This window comes from Cervus elaphus, chromosome 16 (assembly GCF_910594005.1).
Source record: "Cervus elaphus chromosome 16, mCerEla1.1, whole genome shotgun sequence".
NCBI lineage: Eukaryota > Metazoa > Chordata > Mammalia > Artiodactyla > Cervidae > Cervus > Cervus elaphus.
In genome coordinates this window covers 41,059,775-41,079,632 of record NC_057830.1, presented here as the reverse complement: position 1 = coordinate 41,079,632, position 19,858 = coordinate 41,059,775, and the positions used below count along the sequence as shown (strand labels likewise).

The 19,858-nt window shown below is 50.8% G+C and overlaps 1 protein-coding gene across 1 annotated transcript; it reads right to left on the bottom strand.

The window, feature by feature from the left end:
* Positions 1-2,296: 2,296 nt before the first annotated feature.
* LOC122710052 (liprin-alpha-1-like) lies at positions 2,297-19,851 on the bottom strand. The gene is made up of 10 exons (XM_043927497.1): positions 19,808-19,851; positions 13,853-13,954; positions 13,218-13,382; positions 12,399-12,568; positions 10,372-10,603; positions 5,498-5,649; positions 4,490-4,659; positions 4,352-4,377; positions 2,498-2,589; positions 2,297-2,381 (listed from the first exon to the last, which is right to left on the bottom strand). The coding sequence occupies exons 3-10, from the start codon at positions 13,287-13,289 to the stop codon at positions 2,297-2,299; spliced, it is 999 nt and encodes a 332-aa protein (XP_043783432.1). The 5' UTR covers positions 13,290-13,382; positions 13,853-13,954; positions 19,808-19,851.
* Between the last annotated feature and the right edge of the window lie 7 nt (positions 19,852-19,858).

The following is a 19,858-nucleotide window of genomic DNA, read 5'->3' as shown; positions in this document are numbered from 1 at the left end:
ATAAGCAGCAAATGTAACTTTTACTCTTTCAGGAGCACATTAAAAAAGCCAGCAAGAGATGCGTTCAGATCACAGTGCGTCATTTATTATGCAGTGATATCTCAGTAGACAGAGACGGCATGTCTCTTTACATGTGGGTTCCACCTTTAATTTACTTGTACAATTCATTGTTACCATTCTGTTTTTCTACTAATCTTTGGTGAACTACCTGAATATGTGACTAAGTACGTACAGTCTACTTTTGAACCATTTTTATCACAGTATTACTGCTTTCTTTCAATAAAGTGCTAAAGGAAAATTTCCCACTGCCAATAGAGTGTGCCAAGGGTAAGCTGTACTCTGAGAACAGACCAGAGCTGGTAATGGGAGCCCGTGTCATCGGACATTGTTAAGAGAAACGGATGGATACAATGGCTAGGCTAGAAGGCGGAAGCATAGATGTCCCCAAAGGACGACCGACCTGGTATTCATGCTCTTGGCTCTGGAGACAAGAGGCTCCATCACTTCAGCATCTGCGGGGACAGGGCCCCTCTGCTGCGGAGGCGTGGGCAGTGGGCCGAGGATGGGAACAAAGTGTGGGTGTCAAGCCTCACCGTGGATCCCAGGGCGGGGTGGCCGAGGGCAACCCTGATGCGGACCCGAATGATGCACTAGGGAGTGTGCTTGTGCACGCCTGTGTGTGGGAGCTTTTTATGTTATTTTAGTCAACAGTCTTTATTATTCATATATCCATAGAAACAAGAATGTAGCAAGGGGAGGTGGGAGGGAGATTCAAGAGGGAGGAGACATACGTTCATCTATGGCTAATTCATATTGGTGTATGGCAGAAATCAGATACTGCACAGCAATTATGCTTCAGAAAAAAAGAACACAGCAAGGTGGTCAGCAAAGTATGAAAAAAAGCTTTCTCACAGAGATTTATAATCACAACTCTGTGTATCTGGGAGCAGGCTGCCCACCATCATCAGGACTTCCCCCCAGCATCAGACATTCCCCCCCAGCATCAGGCCCTAGTCTAGCATCAGACCTTTCCAGAGCATCAGACCCTCCCCCAGCATGAGACCCTAGTCCAGCATCAGGCCCTCCTCAAGCATCAGACCTTCCCCCAGCATCAGACCCTCCCTCAGCGTCAGGCCCTAGTCCAGCATCAGACCCTCCTCCAGCGTCAGACCCTCCCCCAGCATCAGGCCCTATTCCAGCATCAGACCTTCCCCCAGCATCAGACCCTCGCCCAGCATCACACCCTGTCTCAGCATCAGGCCTTGTCCAGCATCAGACCCTACCTAGCATCATACCTTCCCCCAGCATCAGACCCTCCCCCAGCATCAGGTCCTAGTCCAACGTCAGACCCTCCCCCAGCATCAGATCTTACCCCAGCATCAGACCCTCCTCCAGAGTCAGACCCTCCCCCAGCATCAGGCCCTAGTCCAGCATCAGACCCTCCCCCAGCATCAGATCCTAGTCCAGAGTCAGGCCCTCCCCCAGCATCAGGCACTCCCCCAGCATCAGGCACTCCTCCAGCATCAGACCCTCGCCCAGCATCAGGCCCTAGTCCAGCATCAGAGGTTGCCCCCCAGCATCAGTCGTTTCCCCCCAGCATGAGGCCCTAGTCCAGCATCAGACCCTAGTCCAGCATCAGACATGCCCCCCTAGCATCAGGCCCTAGTCCAGCATGAGGCCCTAGTCCAGCATCAGACATTCCCCCCAGCATCAGGCCCTAGTCCAGTATCAGGCCCTAGTCCGGCATCAGACCCTCGCCCAGCATCAGGCCCTCCCCCAGCATCAGGCCCTAGTCCAGCATCAGGCCCTCGTCCAGCATCAGACATTCCCCCCCAGCATCAGGCCCTAGTCCAGCATCAGGCCCTCCTCCAGCATCAGACCCTCCCCAGCATCAGGCCCTGCCCCCAGCATTAGGCCCTCCTCCAACATCAGGCCCTAGTCCAGAATCAGACCTTCCCCAGCATTAGATCCTCCCCCAGGATCAGATCCTAGTCCAGCATCAGATGTTCCCCGCAATCATCAGGCCCTAGTCCAGCATCATACCTTCCCCCAGAATCAGACCTTCCCACAGCGACAGGCACCTCCCGCATCAGACCCTCCCCCAGCATGAGACCCTAGTCCAGCATCAGGCCCTCCCCCACCCTCAGACCCTCCCCCAGCATGAGACCCTAGTCCAGCATCAGGCCCTCCCCCACCCTCAGACCCTCCCCCGGCCTCAGGCCGTTCCCCACTATCAGGCCCCCCACCTCCAGTATGAGGCGTGGCAGCTCCACTTGTCTGATGCTCCTGAGCACACTCAGGCAGCCCCAGAGCCGCAGGACAATGGCTCTTGCAGGAGGTGCATCTCCAGGAAGCACCTGCGGAGCAGCAGCAGCTGGGCTCTGTTTCAGGTCAAGGAGAGGCGAAGGGGCACTTGTGCAGGAGGCAGCCGTGGCTGTGGGCACGCTCCCCGACTCTGCTTCCTCCCCGTGGGGGCTCTGCTCTCCTGCTCTCTCACGGGTCCCAGGACTGTGTCCTTCCAGAGTCACAGTCGCCTTGATATCTCAAGCCCAAGTCCTGAGTTGCATCCCAGTCTGGTGTGGTGGAGGGCTGGGAACACCCAAGCTCAAGGGCTGAAAGGATCCCAGGGGGACAGTCGGGCCCCAGCGGGCGGCGGGGCAGGGGATGAGGGTGGCCGCCCACAGAGGGCCCCGCAGCAGCACTGGAAGGACAGCAGCGATGCCTTAGCTCACTCGGGACGCTGCCCGGCCTAACACTCAGAGATGTTACCGCCAGCAGTTCTGGGGACGCAGGAAGCCCGGTGAGTGACACCACGCCACATGGGCTGTGTGCGTGGGCACTGCTGACCATGGCCTCGGTTTTCATTCTGGTTCCAACTGTCCCTCCAAGGGTTGACAGGCTCCTCTTCCGAATGGCACAGATGTTTTCTTTATGTGGGTGAATGCATCCCTGCTTGTTTCTGTCGGCAATGTTGTCCCTCATCGTGTGTTTTCCTCGTTACAACCTGTACTTGCTGCTCTTCCAGTTTAAATTAGGAGCAGCCCTTATTTCCTGCATTTTCTAGTTGTCAGGGTTCATTGGGGCTTTCCAGGTGGCTCTAGTGGTAAAGATCCTGCCTGCCAATGCAAGAGATAATGAGAGATGTGGGTTCGGTCCCTGGGTCGAGAAGATGGCCTGGAGGAGGGCATGACAACCCACTCCAGTATTCTTGCCTGGAGAATCCCATGGACAGAGGAGCTAGTGGGCTACAGTCCCTGGCGTCGCAAAGAGTCAGACACGACTGAAGCAGGTTAGCACACACCCAGGCTTTAGTTCAGTCACTCAGTTGTGTCCGACTCTTTGCCACTGTGTGGACTGCAGCACTCCAGGCTTTCCTGTCCTTCACTATCTCCTGGAGTTTGCTCAAACTCATGTCTATTCAATCAGTGATGCCATAGAACCATCTCATTCCTGTTGCATCCACCAGAGAGGTGGCTGGGGCTCGGCAAAGTGCATGGTCCCACTGCGTGGGTGTGAAGCTGCCCTCACCACTCCCTGACCGCGTGACCATCACTGTGTCTTCCTCTGTAAATGGGGAGGTGGCAGCACCTGCTTGGGAACGGGCACATCCAGCATCTGGTATATAATCAATGCACCACCATCTCAGCGTTGTATTTATTTATAAGAGGGATAGCATTTAATAACCTGCTCCTTTTTCTCTCTTGTCACTTAACTGTGGTCCAGACCACATCTGGTTTACTTATCGCTGTAAATCCCACACCCAGCACAAACAAGACACTCACACATATCTGCCTGAAGAGACATGAACATACTCTGTCCTCAAGGAGATGAAGCCGAGCGAGATGGGGCCTGATGATAACACTGTGTGATGAGGAGACCCGAGGAGGACCTGTGTGGCTGTGGGGTGGGGTGGGGACATGGGCAGAACCCCTGAGAGCTCCTGGGGATGGGGAAGTTAGCAGGAAGGAGGAGGAGGGCCTGTTCCTTGCAGGGTGTCCACAGATTGTACCTCACCCCTCACTGAGGAGCACTTGGGCCGTTTCCAAACACTTGTCAGTGTTCTGGGGGAAACAATCATTGCCCAGCTCCTAATCAATCAACTTCACAGAATATGTTTCTAGCACTGGAGTATAAACATTTGCTTTCTTCATTCCATCCTCCATTCATCCACCCATCCAGCCAGCCATTTGTTCATCCATCCATCCACTCACTAATCCATCCATCCATCCACTCACAAATTCCATCCACCCATCGAGCCAGCCATCGGTTCATCAATCCATCCACTCACTAATCTATCCATCCATCCACCCACCTACCCACTCATTAACTCATCCCATCATCTCGGACCCACCGAGAAGACAGACGCCTCCTCCGCTCCTGCTCCCAGGAGGACCCCGAGCGTGAGTGACAGGAGCCTTATGGGGCAGCGGGGGAGACACAGAAGGGACATGCCTGCAGGCCCTCCTCCTCTGAACGGGGAAGCACCCACCTGGTCCTAAGGCCTCCTTGCCGGGGTGTCCAGGCCGGCCCCTTTCCTTCTTGCCAAAGAAGCGGCCGATGGAGCACCTGATGCCCTTCTTCTTTGGGGCTTTGTCCATGGAGTCCTGGCTGCTGCTGCTGCTGAGGTTGCCCCCGGGGCCGTCCTGAGAGTCCGTCGAGCTTTGGGGAGAGAAAACGCCCTTTAACCAACGCCCTCATGCAAACACACACCCCTCCCCAAGACCGACTGATAGAACCGGCCACCAGCAACACCCGTGCCTCCACCTCGAGCAGACAGTGGCGTCTGCTTCACCAACCACACTCCACACGAGCAATGGGGGCTCCCAGCCACAGACATCCGCCCCAGGAAGCTGAGAGTCTCTGACTGGATCTGCCCCCGAGGAGGGCTTGACTCCAGGCCAGCCGGTGCAGAGGGCGCTCCGACCCTCCCTCAGGGTCACCGCTTGGCAGGTGACGAGGCTCCCAGAGAAGTCGAGCTCCCCCGCTCTGGGCAGCTCCCCCTGCCTCCCACAGGGTGACCGTCCCCGGCCGTGGCAGGAGAGCGACAGTCACCGTGCAGGGCTGCTGGTCAGGAGACCACTCGTGCCCTCCGTCGGGGGCTTCCTGGCTCAGGCCGGGAGTTCAGCAGGTGGTGGTCGAATGAGGACAGTGTCAGCCACAGGAGGGGACAGAGTCTCCTGAGAGGAGACCCTTGAGGAAAAGGGAGGGACCCTCAAGAGCGAACCTGAGAGGCACGGGGCCATCACCATCAGGAATGTGCCCCAGATGGGCAGACCTCTAGCAGGAGCAGGAAGAAAGCTCCCACAGGAGTCTATCAGCAGAGATGGACATTTTCTAAAATCACTGAGGTCCCTGAGCTCTTCTCCCCCCGCATCTGAAGTTCACCACTAAACACAGACACCGCATCCAGTGCGATTCCTTTAAAACCATCCTTCCACCTCTTTCAAGACAAGAGGCGCAGGGCTCCTGAAACTGACGAGGCGCGCAGGCCCCTTACTTGCGGGCGTCACTGAGGTCCTCGGGGCTGGCCGCGCACAGCGCCCCCGTCTGCACCTGCTCCAGCCGAAGAGACTCAGGCGAGGCAGGGCTCGAGGTTTCACACTTGATGGTGTTCTTGTCATTTTGCACCTCTTCCCGTAGAGCTGGCATCTGAGGGAATGAGCTAAGTGTAAAATTGGCTAACAAGAGACTGTGTCAAAAAAGGCAATCATACAGGCTTTACATTATAACCACAAACATATTTGAAAATCTATTAGCTATGCTATCCGCCAAGTACAAAAAAATGCCTTGTACTAGCTTAATGCCATCTTAAAGGACTGTCTTGTAGAGAAGCCGGGCGTGGGGCAGTGAGAGCACCTGACTGAGTGCAGAGACCCCGGACAGGAGCCTCCCTGCAGCGGGGCTCCGCCCTCCCTGGAATGGGGCGACCAGATGGCCCCGCCGGGCAGGACAGCAGAGCGACGCCAGCCCCATGAACCCTGCATGGCACCAACTGCCCTGATGAAAGGACTGTGCTCATCGCCAGATGCTGCTCAGAAGCACCACTAGCAAGGGTAAGGAACCTCTCAGCAAGCCTTCCAGACCTTTCTGTTTGAAGGAGAAAAGGAAACAGCTTGTACCACCACCCAAGATCATTTGTAGTGATGATGCAGGTTACTGGAACCCGTGACACCAAGTGAAACACAGGAAAGGCACCTAACCCGGCATGCGAACACCATGTGTCTGGCTCGTATTTCTCTGTAACATACGACGGGGGCTACACAGTGAAGTGCTTACACGCAATTCCAGTGTAATTTACTCACTGCGGTCTACATAAAGCACCCCTAGGTCTTCACTCAGAGATGATCTTGTAGCAACCTAGAGGGGTGGGATGGGGAGGGAAATGGGAGGGAGGTTCAAAAGGGAAGGGATATATGTATACCTATGGCTAATTCATGTTGAGGTTTGACAGAAAAGAACAAAATTCTGTAAAGCAATTATCCTCAATTAAAAAATAAACGAATTAAAACAACAAAAAAAAGATGATCTCTCCTGGAGTCCCAGCTTTTCCGCTGGTCCTGGGTGTGAGGACAGGAAAGACAGTGGTGGCAACAGTGTGGGGAACAGATTAACCCCTTCAGGGTCCAGACAGGTCTCACTTACACATTTGGGTTGTGGTTAAGCCAGGGAAAGTCTGTAGAAACTTGCACGGCAAGTAATTTTATAAACAATGAGTGTGTTGTTTTATCCAACTAACCTGTGCCTTTTGAATGGGATTCTGTAAAGAATACTGATCCACTGCAGCCCCACAGAAGCTTGGTGACAACAAAGTGACTTAGCGCAAAATACAGCTGAGCCTGTTTAACAGCGGCTGGATAAACTGCACCCTCCCCTGATCTCTAACAAGAACGCTCAGGCAACAAAAGGCTACAGAGGCTAGAAATTATCCCCACAGAACTGAACAGGGGTCAATCTCAAATTCAAGTTACAATAAGCCTTTATAAAAATCAGAAAACAAACAAACAAACAAAAAAAATCAGAAAACAACACACAACAGAGCGGGGAAGTGACACGCCTGGGTTGACTGTGGACTCAGGGGAGACAAACACCTGCCTCAAAGTCAGGGGCCGCGGCCAGCCCCTTCACCGGGCCTCCTCCTGAGGAAGGGCTCTGGGCCCCCAGCCTGGCCGCCCTCACCCGGGAGGGAAGCCCGCCCTCCCCCAGGTGGAAGCCCGCCCCCCTGGTGCCCACGTGACTAGGATGGGCAGGACCGTGTCCTCACTGAACAGGAGGGCAGAGCAGGCCACCAGCCCCAGGGTGATGGAGCAGCTCCGCTGTGCCCAGCAGAAGGGCTCCCGGGCACTGAGCTGCCTCAACTGGAGCGCGGCTGCCCGAGACCTGCGGGAAGGTCCCAGGAGTGGTCGGTCACTGGGCCGGGAGCGGGAGAGGGACAAGGACAGCCAGCCCTCTGGGCACTGGACTCCAACAACAGGGGCTCATCCGAGGGACCAGAGGGGAGAGGAAGCGAGCTCCCTCCTGCCGCTCCCTCCATCAGGGACGCTGTGAGGGACACGAGAGCCTCTGGAGGAAAGCGGGCTGGACGGCCCCACGGTTAAGTGTCCAGGCTCTGATCAGACGAGTCCGCACTGCACTGCTGGGTGTGTGAGCCTGGGCACGGGGCCCGGCCTCTCTAAGCCTCAGTGTCCACGTCTGCTGAATGGGGATAACTGCAGCCTGGACCTCACCTGGGTGTCTGCGGGATTAGATGACAGGCTCGGAAACCACTCGACACGGTACCTGGCTGGCAGAGTCTCCTGCACACTGCTACCCCCGTCATTAGAGGGCTTCCCCCAAGTCTAATACCTATGGCTCTGATTCAGTCATTGCTTTTAAGAAAACACTAAGCGGAAATTCCATGGTGGTCCAGACGTTAGGACCTGGCACTTTCACTGCCAGGACACCGGTCTGATCCCTGATTGGGGAATTAAGATCCCATAAGCTGTGCAACATGGCCAAAGAAATAAAATTTTCAAAATAATAAATACTACTATGTCTATTATAAATAAGCGCGAGATGATTAGAAAGCAAACAAGTGGCAGAAAGGGAAACTGTTACAATTGTCTCAACGAATGACCTTTTTCCAACAGAACCATCAGCATATTTTAAGTGGTGGGTGAGTTTCAAAACTTCCATTAAAACGTCAATTATTCACCAGTACATAACCACACAGTGTTCCGTCACCTGACTCGATAAGCACTCTTTAACACTTCACAGAGAAACAAAGCCGTGCTAAATTACTAAATAGTTTACCTTTCGACGATGCTTCCTTAAATCACTAGGCTGATAGATGCATGCAAAGAAATGGAGAGAAACCAGGTTGATTGTGACTTTGAAGCTAAAAATTCAAGAATCAGTATAGGCAAATACAGGAAAGCAAAAATGATGGCAAACCTATAAGTGACATTAAGACCTAGAGAACAGTAGCTGGAAACAGAACATTTTTTTTTTTTGACCAGAGAGTGAAATAAGCTATTCAAGATTTACTAGAGAAACACTACAAATTATTACTCAGGAAGGTACTAGTCTGATACAACATCGTGATTTATTAAAGCAGAGCATCCTGTACATCAAAGGGCCTCAACAGCTGTCTGTTCTCAGCCAAACTTCTCTATAACCTATTTCTCTTAATAAAAAGCATGTTATACTTTAAAACAGTAATTTAACTGATGAGGAAGTTACCATAATACCTATTTTAACACTGAACAAATCTAACCACCTATTGGACATTAATATAAAATCCTTACCTAGAATTTGACTTAAAACTTCTGAAAATAAATTCATTAAAGCAGGTACCCTACGAAAATGTGTAAGAATGAAAGCTAGCATAATAGCAGGTGGAGTCTTCACATTTGATGAACCATAGAAGATACTTTGTAAAAGAGTCTAGTAGAGACATTAACCATGCAAAAGCTGATGAGATTTACAGTCTTAAATACAAGCACCAACACGGAAAGGAGATTGTGTCAAAAGCCCATTAATTCTACACTTAGGGGATCATTTCTTTATGTAAGCATACTCTCATTTATAAATTGCACAGGTTATGTAGTGTATGATCCATCTACATTATGCTTGTAACTGCATAGTGATACAATAATTCAAACTTACTGCTATGGGGGAAAAACAACATTTAATGAGCCATGAAGAAAAGCACAAACACGACTAAAGGGACACACGCTGTGGACTCAGCACTGCAGAGACCAGAGCAAGTGGGAGGATGGGAGGGGAGATGGATGGGGAAACTACAGCCTGGGGTGGGGGGGACGGGAGGCTGGGGTCTGGATTGACGACGGCTAAACAGACAACAGGATGAGACAGGAAATCCAAACCAATGATGAAAGCAGACACACCGTCAGAGAACTCCAACAACAAGGACAAAATGTACACAATTGTTCTTTTACAAATACTCGGAAAGAAATCAAGCATGAAACCACAGAGAAATCGTCAAGAATTTTAAATACCAACTAATTAGCCAAAGACGCAAATTATAAAAAGTGTGTCAAAAGACCACAAAATGGACTAGTTACCACTTCATATGCATCTAAAATGATTCACAGTTAATTTAATGATATGCTGACTAACAATGCAGCTAACGTGAAATGGGTGGTAACAGAAAAGGTGATAATACAAGAGCAGGTACAAAGCAGAGTGTTGTAAATGTGATTTCACGGGGTAAACAGCAACGCACTCAGATACCTAAGCTACACACACAAGAAAGCTTGACCATGCGCTTTAGAGCCGCACACTCTGTCACCAAAAGCCCTAGGTCGTCATCCCGTTGTCAGACTCGGGAGAGTGAGGAAGCCCGACTTCTTCCCTGGGGCCCTGGGGCACCGGGCTTTGAACCTGGTTTCACACGCAGAGCGGGCCTGAGTGCGCGGCCAGGTCCATCAGCAAGCAGACCAGTTTAGATTTTTGGTTTTCTTCCCACCGCATGCCCTGCACCGTGCAGCCAGGCATCCCCAGTGGAAAATGTGCTGCACGGTTTTCACACGCCATGAGAACTGCCATGAGAACTTTCACAAAGCTGTCTGCTCCCTGAGAACAGAAACTTTCCTGCAGCTGCTGCGCCCAGCACAGGCCAGGCCCAACGTCACAGAGGCAGGCTCTGGCTGAGCTCATGATGACGTGCTAAGCCAGTGGTCCAAATATCAAGACTAATTGGTCGCTGTGCGATTACAGAATGATTAAAGACTAGGTAGTTTTAAAAATCATAGACCTCTGAGTGTGGCAAATGTACCTGATTTTCTTCTGGAGAAAAAAACCAAAAACAAACAAAAAAAGAAAACCAGTGTGCTGGAGGAGGGACGCGGCAGGGAGGAGGCAGACACATACCAGAGGCATGGTGCCCAGCCGGTCTATGTTCCGCGCTGGCCTTCGACGCCTCATTCGGGGCGTGGCGGGCACACTGCTGGGCGGGCAGGAGCTGGCAAGCGAGGAGGCAAAATACAGGTCGAGGGAGCTCACTGATTTAAAACGACGAAGGCTGCCTGAGCTCGCCTTGCCCACCCTGCTCTCAGTCTCCTTGGCCCGCTGCTCCGTGGTCTCCTTCTCTTCTTGGATCCACCTAAGAGAGAGCAAAACTCGTCACCTGCCTTTGTCAGCACAGGAACGTGTCTGGACAACAAATTTGGGCTTGCATTCTGTGTCATGATTAGCAAATTCCAGCAACAGTTGCTCAATTAACATCGCAGCAAAAAGGTTCGACTTTCCCTCTTTTGAATATTCTCAAACTTAGTATAACTTAGCATTGAGTCTTACAAACTTGCCCCTGATCATTCACGTTTGATTTGACTCATTTACTCTAACATTCTGACGGGGCCTGGGTGGCGACTCTCTCCCCGTGAGGAGACGCCTGAAACTGACAACCTTCACCATCCCTGCTCTCAGGGCTGAGGTGCACGTCAGAGCCTCGAGTCTTTTCCACTGGGAATCAGGAACTCTGCACCATCAAAACAGCGATTCACGAACAAGCTTGACCTTATAAACACAAGTCTCCAGACCAGATGAAGTGCTGAGTTGATTTTTTTTTTTTTAAGGGTGTATATGTACCAACACATCACTTGATGAAGTTCTCCCCCAGCTTTGTGTGAGTTTCTGGATTCATGTCAATGTGCCGCATTCACCTAGAATTCACGGTGACTGCTCTTCTCCCCTAATGTGTCATGGATGATTTTATATAGCAGTTTAAATACTAGATTATGCATATAAAATGATTTGTTAAAAAAAATACAAGATTCTTGCAGGTCGTAACCTCTCCAGTTTCACTACTTATATGTCCTGAAAGATTTTCACTGGTGACAAGTTGAAGGACAGAATTTACCACTTACATCAAGTCAACATATTGCATAAGGAAAAATCACTTTTACCTGACAACGTGCTGTAAAAATAGAAACATTAATATGTAACCATTCCATATTTCCTGCGGGGACGGGGAAAGACAACCTTTCTGAGCTCGTCTGTGCTCAAACACGGCCCAGAAAGCAGTCTGTGTCGGGGCCAAAAGTGCAGGCGGCACCACCTGCGTTTGCTGGTTGTGCCGCTCACCCCTGCCTTCCCCCTGAACCCCCCGCGCTCGGCCAACAGGAACGGGCACCTCGGCCTGGGCTGACGTGACGAGAACAATCCGAGCAGCAGCTCTGCCGGGTCCTGCGCAGGGTCACCGGCCCGCGGCCACTCTGAACGGAACCTCAGGACAGGAGGCACGGCTGTGCGGGTGTGGCCCAGGCAGGCCTCGGGGCCCCCGGCCGCCTGGCTGCACCCAGACCCATGGCCCCCTGCTCACCACGAGGCGGGCCTTCGGATTCTATCCCGCTTTGTAAACTGTTATAACTGCCAAGACGGTGTCTAGAGAAAACATCTTAAACATACTGATGAGTTGAGAAAAACTCAAACACATGTCCTTGGACCAGTGCTTTACAACAAGCCAATCTTCACACTGTGCTAAGTTAAAAAGGGAAATGCGGATCTGAGGGGAATTTGCCAACCCCAAACCTCAGCTTTTCTGTTCCAGGTGCTTCTCACCAGAGCGTGGGAGGCTCCGAGGGACACGAGGGTGAACCCTCAGTGCTGGTGGGTTCACGGGCCACAGAGGACACCACCTCGGCACGTCTCCCACCTTGGGGCTCAGAGCTGTGGGGGGACACCCCACAAGACCCCCCGCCCACAGAGTGCTGACACCAGCTGTGGACAGAACGCCCTGGCTGACTCAGCTCTCTCATCAAGGGCGATCTCAGAACTGAAAATCCTTGAAGCAGGCCTGTAGTCAGTGTTCTCACCATGGAACACTCAGACTTCTCCTAGGAGAAGACAGCTCCTCGGAGAAGCCCAGTTTCTGGGGAGCTGAGTTCGGGCACACCCACCAGATCTCTTCATTGATGCTGTCCAGCTGCTCCTGAAGCATCTGCCCGCTGGGCGGCAGCTGAGCAGCCGAGCTGAGGAGGGTGACCCCGTCGCCCTCGCCGTCAGACACGCCTTCGTCTCTTTCGAAGGCCTGGGCCACGGTGGCCGGCACGCGGGCCTGCTGTCTCAACTGAAATAGAAGGGGCCGAGTCACTGTGTGTTGATCTGGGCATATATGTTAGTGCACTTCTTCCTGTATACTCACCTGATGACATGGCCACTGTAACAGAATACACCGAGTGTCTCATTGATCTCAACGTCAAGAGAATCTGCTTATTCACAGCTTTAAACTCTCAGTTGGAGAGGGAAAAAATGTTATCCTAAAACCATTCTATTACCCAGTTTTTAATTGCAAATTGATAGCCAGAAGATAATAAATCTTGAGACATTTATGCCAACTAATACTTTTAACTGGGGGCTTCCCAGGTGGCTCAGTGGTAAAGAATCCGCCTGCCAATTCGAGAGGGCAGGTTGGATCCCGGGGTCGGGAAGATCCCCTGGAGTAGAAGATGGCCACCCACTCCAGTATTCTTGCCTGGGAAGTCCCAGGAAGAGAGGATGTGTTGGACTACAGTCCACAGGGTTGTATAAGACTCGGATAAGGCTGAGTGTGTACTCAGGCAATGCTGTTAAACCATATAAAACTCTGACTTCTTACAGAAAAACTGTATTTACAAGAATTCAAGAAGCTCAAAAGTCAACTAGTTCCATAAATACGTGCATCATCCACCTGACCAGGCAGCAAGTGTACAAATGCAGGCCGGCCGGGTGGCTGGTACCTTCTCGTCCAGGGCCTTGTGGTGCTCAAATAGAAACTTCAGCGCCCTGAGCACCTCCACCTCGCTGATCATGCCGGCTGGGGACTGCGCCTGCTGCTTGTCCGCCGTTATCCGGAGGGATGGTACATACCGGGAAACGAGGAGCTCCAGGTGTTCCAGCAGCAGCTGCAGGGAGGGGTCAAAGGAGCACCTTCAACCTCACACTTGAATTCAGGGCCGAGAACTCCTCTCAGCCTCACGCTAAAGCCAAAACCATGCTAAGGCACGTCGGAATCCCGCCAGTTCAGTCTAAAGTTAGAGTGGACTTCCCCAGTGGCCCAGGAGTTAAGACTCCACACTTCTGCAGGGCTCATGGGTTTTAATCCCTGGTCCGGGATCTAAGATCCCACATAAACTGTAGCATGGCCAAAAATGGAAGTTAAGAGAACTCCCCCCTCAAATGTACTAAAATTACATTCGCTCTCATCATAAATTTGAAGCAAACTATGAGAACCCCAAGCTGATCCACCTCGGTCTGCCCAGTGGGAAGATGTGAAAAATGACTTGAAAACCAGACAGACTTTAAAGACAGCAACACGGAGCCCAGCGGTGAGCCCCGCGGGCACAGGTCAGCACGGGAGACTCCGCCTACTGACCCTGGTGTTGTTCCTCTCTGCTCTCAGCTGAGCAACTTCTTCTTCTCTGGCAAGAAGCTGCTCCCTGCACACCTTCAGTTCTTCATTATATGTTCCCAACTCCTAGAAAACAGTTAAATGAGGAGGTAACTAAATGCAAACACAAGTGAAAAAGAGAGCGAGACCGTGAAGGCTGACCCTATCAAGTCTCTCCAGGCTCCACACAAAGGATCTCCCTGCCCCTCTGGAGAAAAGGGGGTCCGCTGACCCCAAGACCACACAGACAAGCACAACTCAGACTGGCCTTCAACCTCCGCCTCGACCTGGCAGGCACGCGGAGAAGAGAACCCGGAATCCAGCCTGCCTTCTCCAGACCCAGGGAAGTCTGAGAAACTTTCCTAAACATAAACCAAACAACAAAATGGATAACAGATTCTTAAACGACACGCAGACAAGTGACCTAGGACCCCTGAGGAGAGTGAAGAAGAAAGGGAAGATCTACAAGGCCACCAGGTTTTGGAGTGTTCCTCTGGGAAAGAGGCTGATGGCACACCAAGGCCATCTGCTAGCCTGACTCCACTGAAATCACGAAGTCATTCAATAAACTGGCTAAAATGTTAAATTCGTGTTATATGTATTTTATCACAATTTGTGTGCACGCGGGGCCATCCACGTGGTGAACTTGCTCAAACCGTACCACAACGAGACTTTCATTCTTCCATTTTTCTTTGCACAAGTAAAAAAACCCTGGCTTACACATCCCCCACTACATACTGGGTATTCAGCACCTAGAACACTGCCCAACACTTGTAAGAGGCATGTAGTAGACATGTGAAGCCATGAGGGTATATGTTATACACGTAAGCAGTAGGTACTCATTATTAACATGCTGGACACACTGGTCTGTGCTTTGTAAGACGGGAGACATTAAGGGGCTTAGCCTCTCTCCTTCAAGGACTGACTCTCTAGCTCGATCCAGATGCCCCAGAGACTGTTCCAGCCAGTGTATCCCTTCTTGTGGGGCCCCCGCCCATCCTCCACGCAGCACCTGCACAACCTCTAACAAAGTCAACCTGCTGGGGTCGATCCTGCCCACGAAAGCCAAAACGCCCTGGCCGGCAGGGCCCACGGCCATGCTAACAAATGAAACACAACCCCAACGCTTCACCGAGTGAGGGCCAATCCGACGGGCCCAGTCCCTGGCTGCTCTCACCTCAGGACACTCTGCCTCCAGGACTTGGGTCGAGGCCAACTTCTTCGTCTTCTTGGCCTTTGCCTTGGGGTTGCAGCATTGGAAAAGCGCCCATAGGCGGGCCCTTCTGCGACCCATCCTCGTGGATGGGGGCAGCCCCCCACTCGGGGGCAACCGCTGTTTCCCAGGCAGTTAGCTCAGCACCTGAGGTATCACCACTGATCTCACACTACAACCGCCGATCTCACACTCCGCTCTCACACACCGCTCTCTCACACCGCTCTCACACACCGCTCTCACACAACACTCTCACACACACCGCTCTCACACACCGCTCTCTCACACTATGACCACCAGCACCAGCGTCTCAAGAAGAAATGGCACGAAGGCTCTGCCTCCAGCACATCTCCCAGGAGCCCGGAACCTGGAACCCACTCCGTCACAAGGGGCTCCGTGGTAACAGGGGGGCTGGGCTCAGGCCCACCATCAAGGGTGCAGAGAGGGGGGAGGGGCTGCCGAAAAGATGGCAGGTGAGTGTGGGGTGCGGGAGAAGGAAGGCCGTGCCCACCGCTCAGGCCCAACGTCAAACATGACCCTGCAATGTACTGGGTCACAGTCGAACCGAACAGTATACACTGCTTCAGAAACCACCACCGCTAGGAATGAGCACATCTTCTAAGGGGGCTTCTGCCCCCTCCACCCCCGAAACAAGCCTCCAGTGAGGCTACTGAAAGGGCACCCCTGAACTCAAGGGCACCCCTGAACTCAAGAGCGTCCCCAGAACCCATCCCGGTGAGGATGCTGGCTGCCGCGCTGGCTGCCCCTCACTCTCACCCTGAGCTTGGTCATTGCCATTTACTTCTCCAGGGGATCTTCCCAACCCAGGGATCGAACCCGGGTCATCTGTATTGTACACAAACACTTTACCATCTGAGCCATGAGGGATCTACTAGCGTGTCAGATGAGTGCAAACATGCGGTAGTTTGAGCATTCTTTGGGATTGACTTTCTTTGGGATTGGAATGAAAACGGACCTTTTCCAGTCCTGTGGCCACTGCTGAGTTTTCCAAATTTGCTGGCATATTGAGTGCAGCACTTTCACAGCATCATCTTCCAGGATTTGAAATAGCCCAACTGGAATTCCATCACCTCCACTAGCTTTGTTCGTTCGTAGTGATGCTTTGTAAGGCCCACCTGACTTCACATTCTAGGATGTCTGGCTCTAGGTGAGCGATCACACCATGGTGATTATCTGGGTCATGAAGATCATTTTTGTACAGTGCTTCTGTGTATTCTTGCCAGCTCTTCTTAATATCTTCTGCTTTTGCTGGGTTCATACCATTTCTGTCCTTTATCGAACCCATTTTTGCATCAAATGTTCCCTTGGTATCTCTCATTTTCTTGAAGAGATCTCTAGTCTTTCCCATTCTGTTGTTTTCCTCTATTTCTTTGCATTGCTCACTGAGGAAGGCTTTCTTATCTCTCCTTGCTATTCTTTGGAACTCTGCATTCAAATGGGAACATCTTTCCTTTTCTCCTTTTTCACTTCTCTTCTTTTCACAGCTATTTGTAAGGCCTCCTCAGACAACCATTTTGCCTTTCTGCATTTCTTTTCCATGGGGATGGTCTTGATCCCTGTCTCCTGTACAGTGTCACGAACCTCCATCCATAGTTCATCAGGCACTCTGTCTATCTGATCTAGTCCCTTCAATCTATTTCTCACTTCCACTATATAGTCATAAGGGATTTGATTTAGGTCATACCTGAATGGTCTAGTGGTTTTCCCTACTTTCTTCAATTTAAGTCTGAATTTGGCAGTAAAGAGTCCTTAGGCAGTCGAAATCCAAGATATCAAAATAAGGGAAGCTCAGTGAGGGAGCTGGAGTCTGAGAGGGCTGCTCCTTCCCTCGGGGCATCTGAATAAAGCTGACTCTGCGAAGAAAAGGCAGGGAAAAAGTCAAGCAGAGGGGACTGGCTAACACAGCTCTGGATGGTCCCTTGGGCTGGGAAGACAAAAATTCGAGTGCAGGCCTGACATGTCAGTCCGGATGTTAGAGATCAAGCTCTCCAAGAAAAGGGAGGCACAGAAAATGTACCCAACACTCTGCCCAAATCGGCTGAGCGCTGAGTATCCATCACCTCGTGGTGCTCAGAAGACAGACGGTGGGCTTCAGGACCTGCCAAGAAGGGGGGCCCTGGGAGGCACCCCAGACTTCCAGACGGAGATGCTGGAGGGCTCCTCCCTGGGGTCAGGGAGGGAAAGTGGGTGATGGCTGCTGAGACTCAGCTTACAAGGACCCCCCAGCCTCAAGGCACTCAGGCCCTGAGTGAACAGAGAGCTCTGTCCCCACTAGAGGTCTGCATCAGAAGAAACTCTGGAGAAGACAGCATCACCAGAACCTCTAGGGTTTTCCAAACATAATGTCCAACATGCAACCAAAGAAGCAAAAGAGGGTGTGACAACAAACAGCACCAAGAGAAATAGAACTGAAACAGATCCAGAGGTGTCAGTTGTATATCAGCATATCACAGGTATGCTAGAGGTATCAGATGCAAACTTCACCAGTTCAAAAATATACCTGACAAAAGGAAAAATTTCTGAGAATCAAAACCGATGCTAGAACTTTAAAATAACAGTGACCGAATTTAAGAACTCAGTCTCTGGTCTTAACATCAAATTGGACACAGCTGAAGAGAGGATCAGTGAACTGAAGGATGGATCAGTTAAAAATATATATATAAGAGGGAAAAAAGTTTAGAACATATGGAAGGAGCCCGCTTGTTAAACTATGTTGTTAAAAACTATAAATGAGGCCCCTCAAGGGAGAGAAAAGACAGAAAGGGGAATAAGAAATGCCTCCAGGGGTTGAAACTAAAGAGCCTCTTAATGAAAGTGAAAGAGGAGAGTGAGAAAGCTGGCATAAAACTCAACATTCAAAAAATGAAGGTCATGCCGTCTGGCTCCATCACTTCCTGGCAAATAAATGGGGAAACAATGGAAACAGTGACAGACTGTATTTTCTTGGGCTCCCAAATGACTGCAGATGGTGACATTAAAAGACGCTAGCTCCTTGGAAGGAAAGCTATGACCAACCTAGACAGCACATTAAAAAGCAGAGACATTACTTTGCCGACAAAGGTTCATTTAGTCAAAGCTATGGTTTTTCCAGTAGTCATGTATGGATGTGAGAGTTGGCCCGGAAGAAGGCTGAACGCCAAAGAATCAATGCTTCTGAACTGTGGTGTTGGAGAAGACTCTTGAGAGCCCTGTGGACTGCAAGGAGATCCAACCAGTCCATCCTCAAGCAAATCAGTCCTGAATATTCATTGGAAAGACGGATGCTGAAGCTCCAATACTTTGGCCACCTGATACGAAGAACTGACTCTTTGGAAAAGAACCTGATGCTGGGGAAGACTGAAGGCAGGAGGAGAAGGGGATGACAGAGGATGAGACGGTTGGATGGCATCACCCATCAATGGATATGAGCTTGGGCAGGATCCAGGAGTTGGTGATGGACGGGGAGGCATGGTGCGCTGCAGTCCATGGGGTCGCAAAGGGTCAGACACAGAGTCACTGAACTGACTGATGGGGCGGGGGCAAGAGTTGGCTGGAGAATCAGACCATTGACTCAAAAATGAAAACCACACATTGGTTTCAGCAGCTCTGCGGGTGCCTAAGGCAAGAAGAAAATATTCAAGCACTCAGAGGAAAAAGGCAAGGCTTTTAATGGCACAGCAACCCTGAGGGCTGACATTTCAAGAACAAGGAAGTCAGGAGATAATGGACTGGCGCCTGTGAAATGCTGAAAAACAAATACCAACCAACCTGGAATTCTATACCCAACAAAAACACCCTTCCAAAGTGAAAGCAAACTAAAGACTTATAGGGCAAATGGAAATGAGACAGCTCATCACCCACAGACACCAACTAAAAAATATTAAGGCAGTTCTTTGGGAGAAAGAAAAGTAGTCTCTGACGGAAGTATAAAAAACAAGTAAAGACCAACAGTGAGGTAACAGTGAGGGTAAATATTAACTCTACGATGATGATAATGCCAAAAATATACCTAAAATTTTAAAGGATAACAGTGACAAGGAGGAAACAGTCGTGTCAGGGAGGCAGTAAAAATACTAAGTTAGACTTGAATGTAGAACACACGCTGTATCTGTGAATGTACACCCGATCACCTGACAGAGGCGTACAGACCTAGAAAAACACTTCATCCTTCTAACAGAAGGCACGAGAGGACACAGAATAGGTGGGACGAGCAGAAAACAAACAGCCACATGGTACCTACACCCTGAAATATCAAAATTATAAACAGAGCAAATACTCTCATTGAAAGATAAAAAGGGTCAACCTGATTAAAATTAAAACCATACACTATTCACAGAGGTACGTGTTAAGATGGAAGACCACAGACAGGTGAAAGTAAAAGATACCCAGGCAAACAAGGACAGAAAACTGATGTGGCAATATCACTGTCCAATAGTGTCTAAAGTAAGAAGCATTACTAGCAATAAAAAGGAGCATCTCATACTGATACAAGTTCAGTCCAGCAAGAAGATGAAGATTCTAAATTTGATTGTCCCTAATAACATAACCCCTCCACCATGACCCGTCCGTCCTGGGTGGCCCCACACAGCACGGCTTAGTTTCATTGAGTTAGACAAGACTGTGGTCCGTGTGATCAGATCGGCTAGTTTTCTCTGATTATGGCTTCAGGGTGTCTGCCCTTTCATGCCCTCTCGCAACACCTACCATCTTACTTGGGTTTCGCTTACCTTGGACGTGGGATATCTCTTTATGGCTGTTCCAGCAAAGCGCAGCCGCTG

What these genes read in the sequence shown, in the direction of transcription:
- LOC122710052 (XM_043927497.1), bottom strand. Translation starts at nt 13,289, where the DNA reads ATGATCAGCGAGGTGGAGGTGCTCAGGGCGCTGAAGTTTCTATTTGAG. An exon ending in GACCTCAGTGACGCCCGCAA is followed by an intron (nt 4,660 to 5,497) that starts GTAAGGGGCCTG and finishes CTCTCCCCAAAG; the next exon opens with CTCGACGGACTCTCAGGACG. An exon ending in CAAGGAGGCCTTAGGACCAG is followed by an intron (nt 4,378 to 4,489) that starts GTGGGTGCTTCC and finishes TCCTGGGAGCAG; the next exon opens with GAGCGGAGGAGGCGTCTGTC.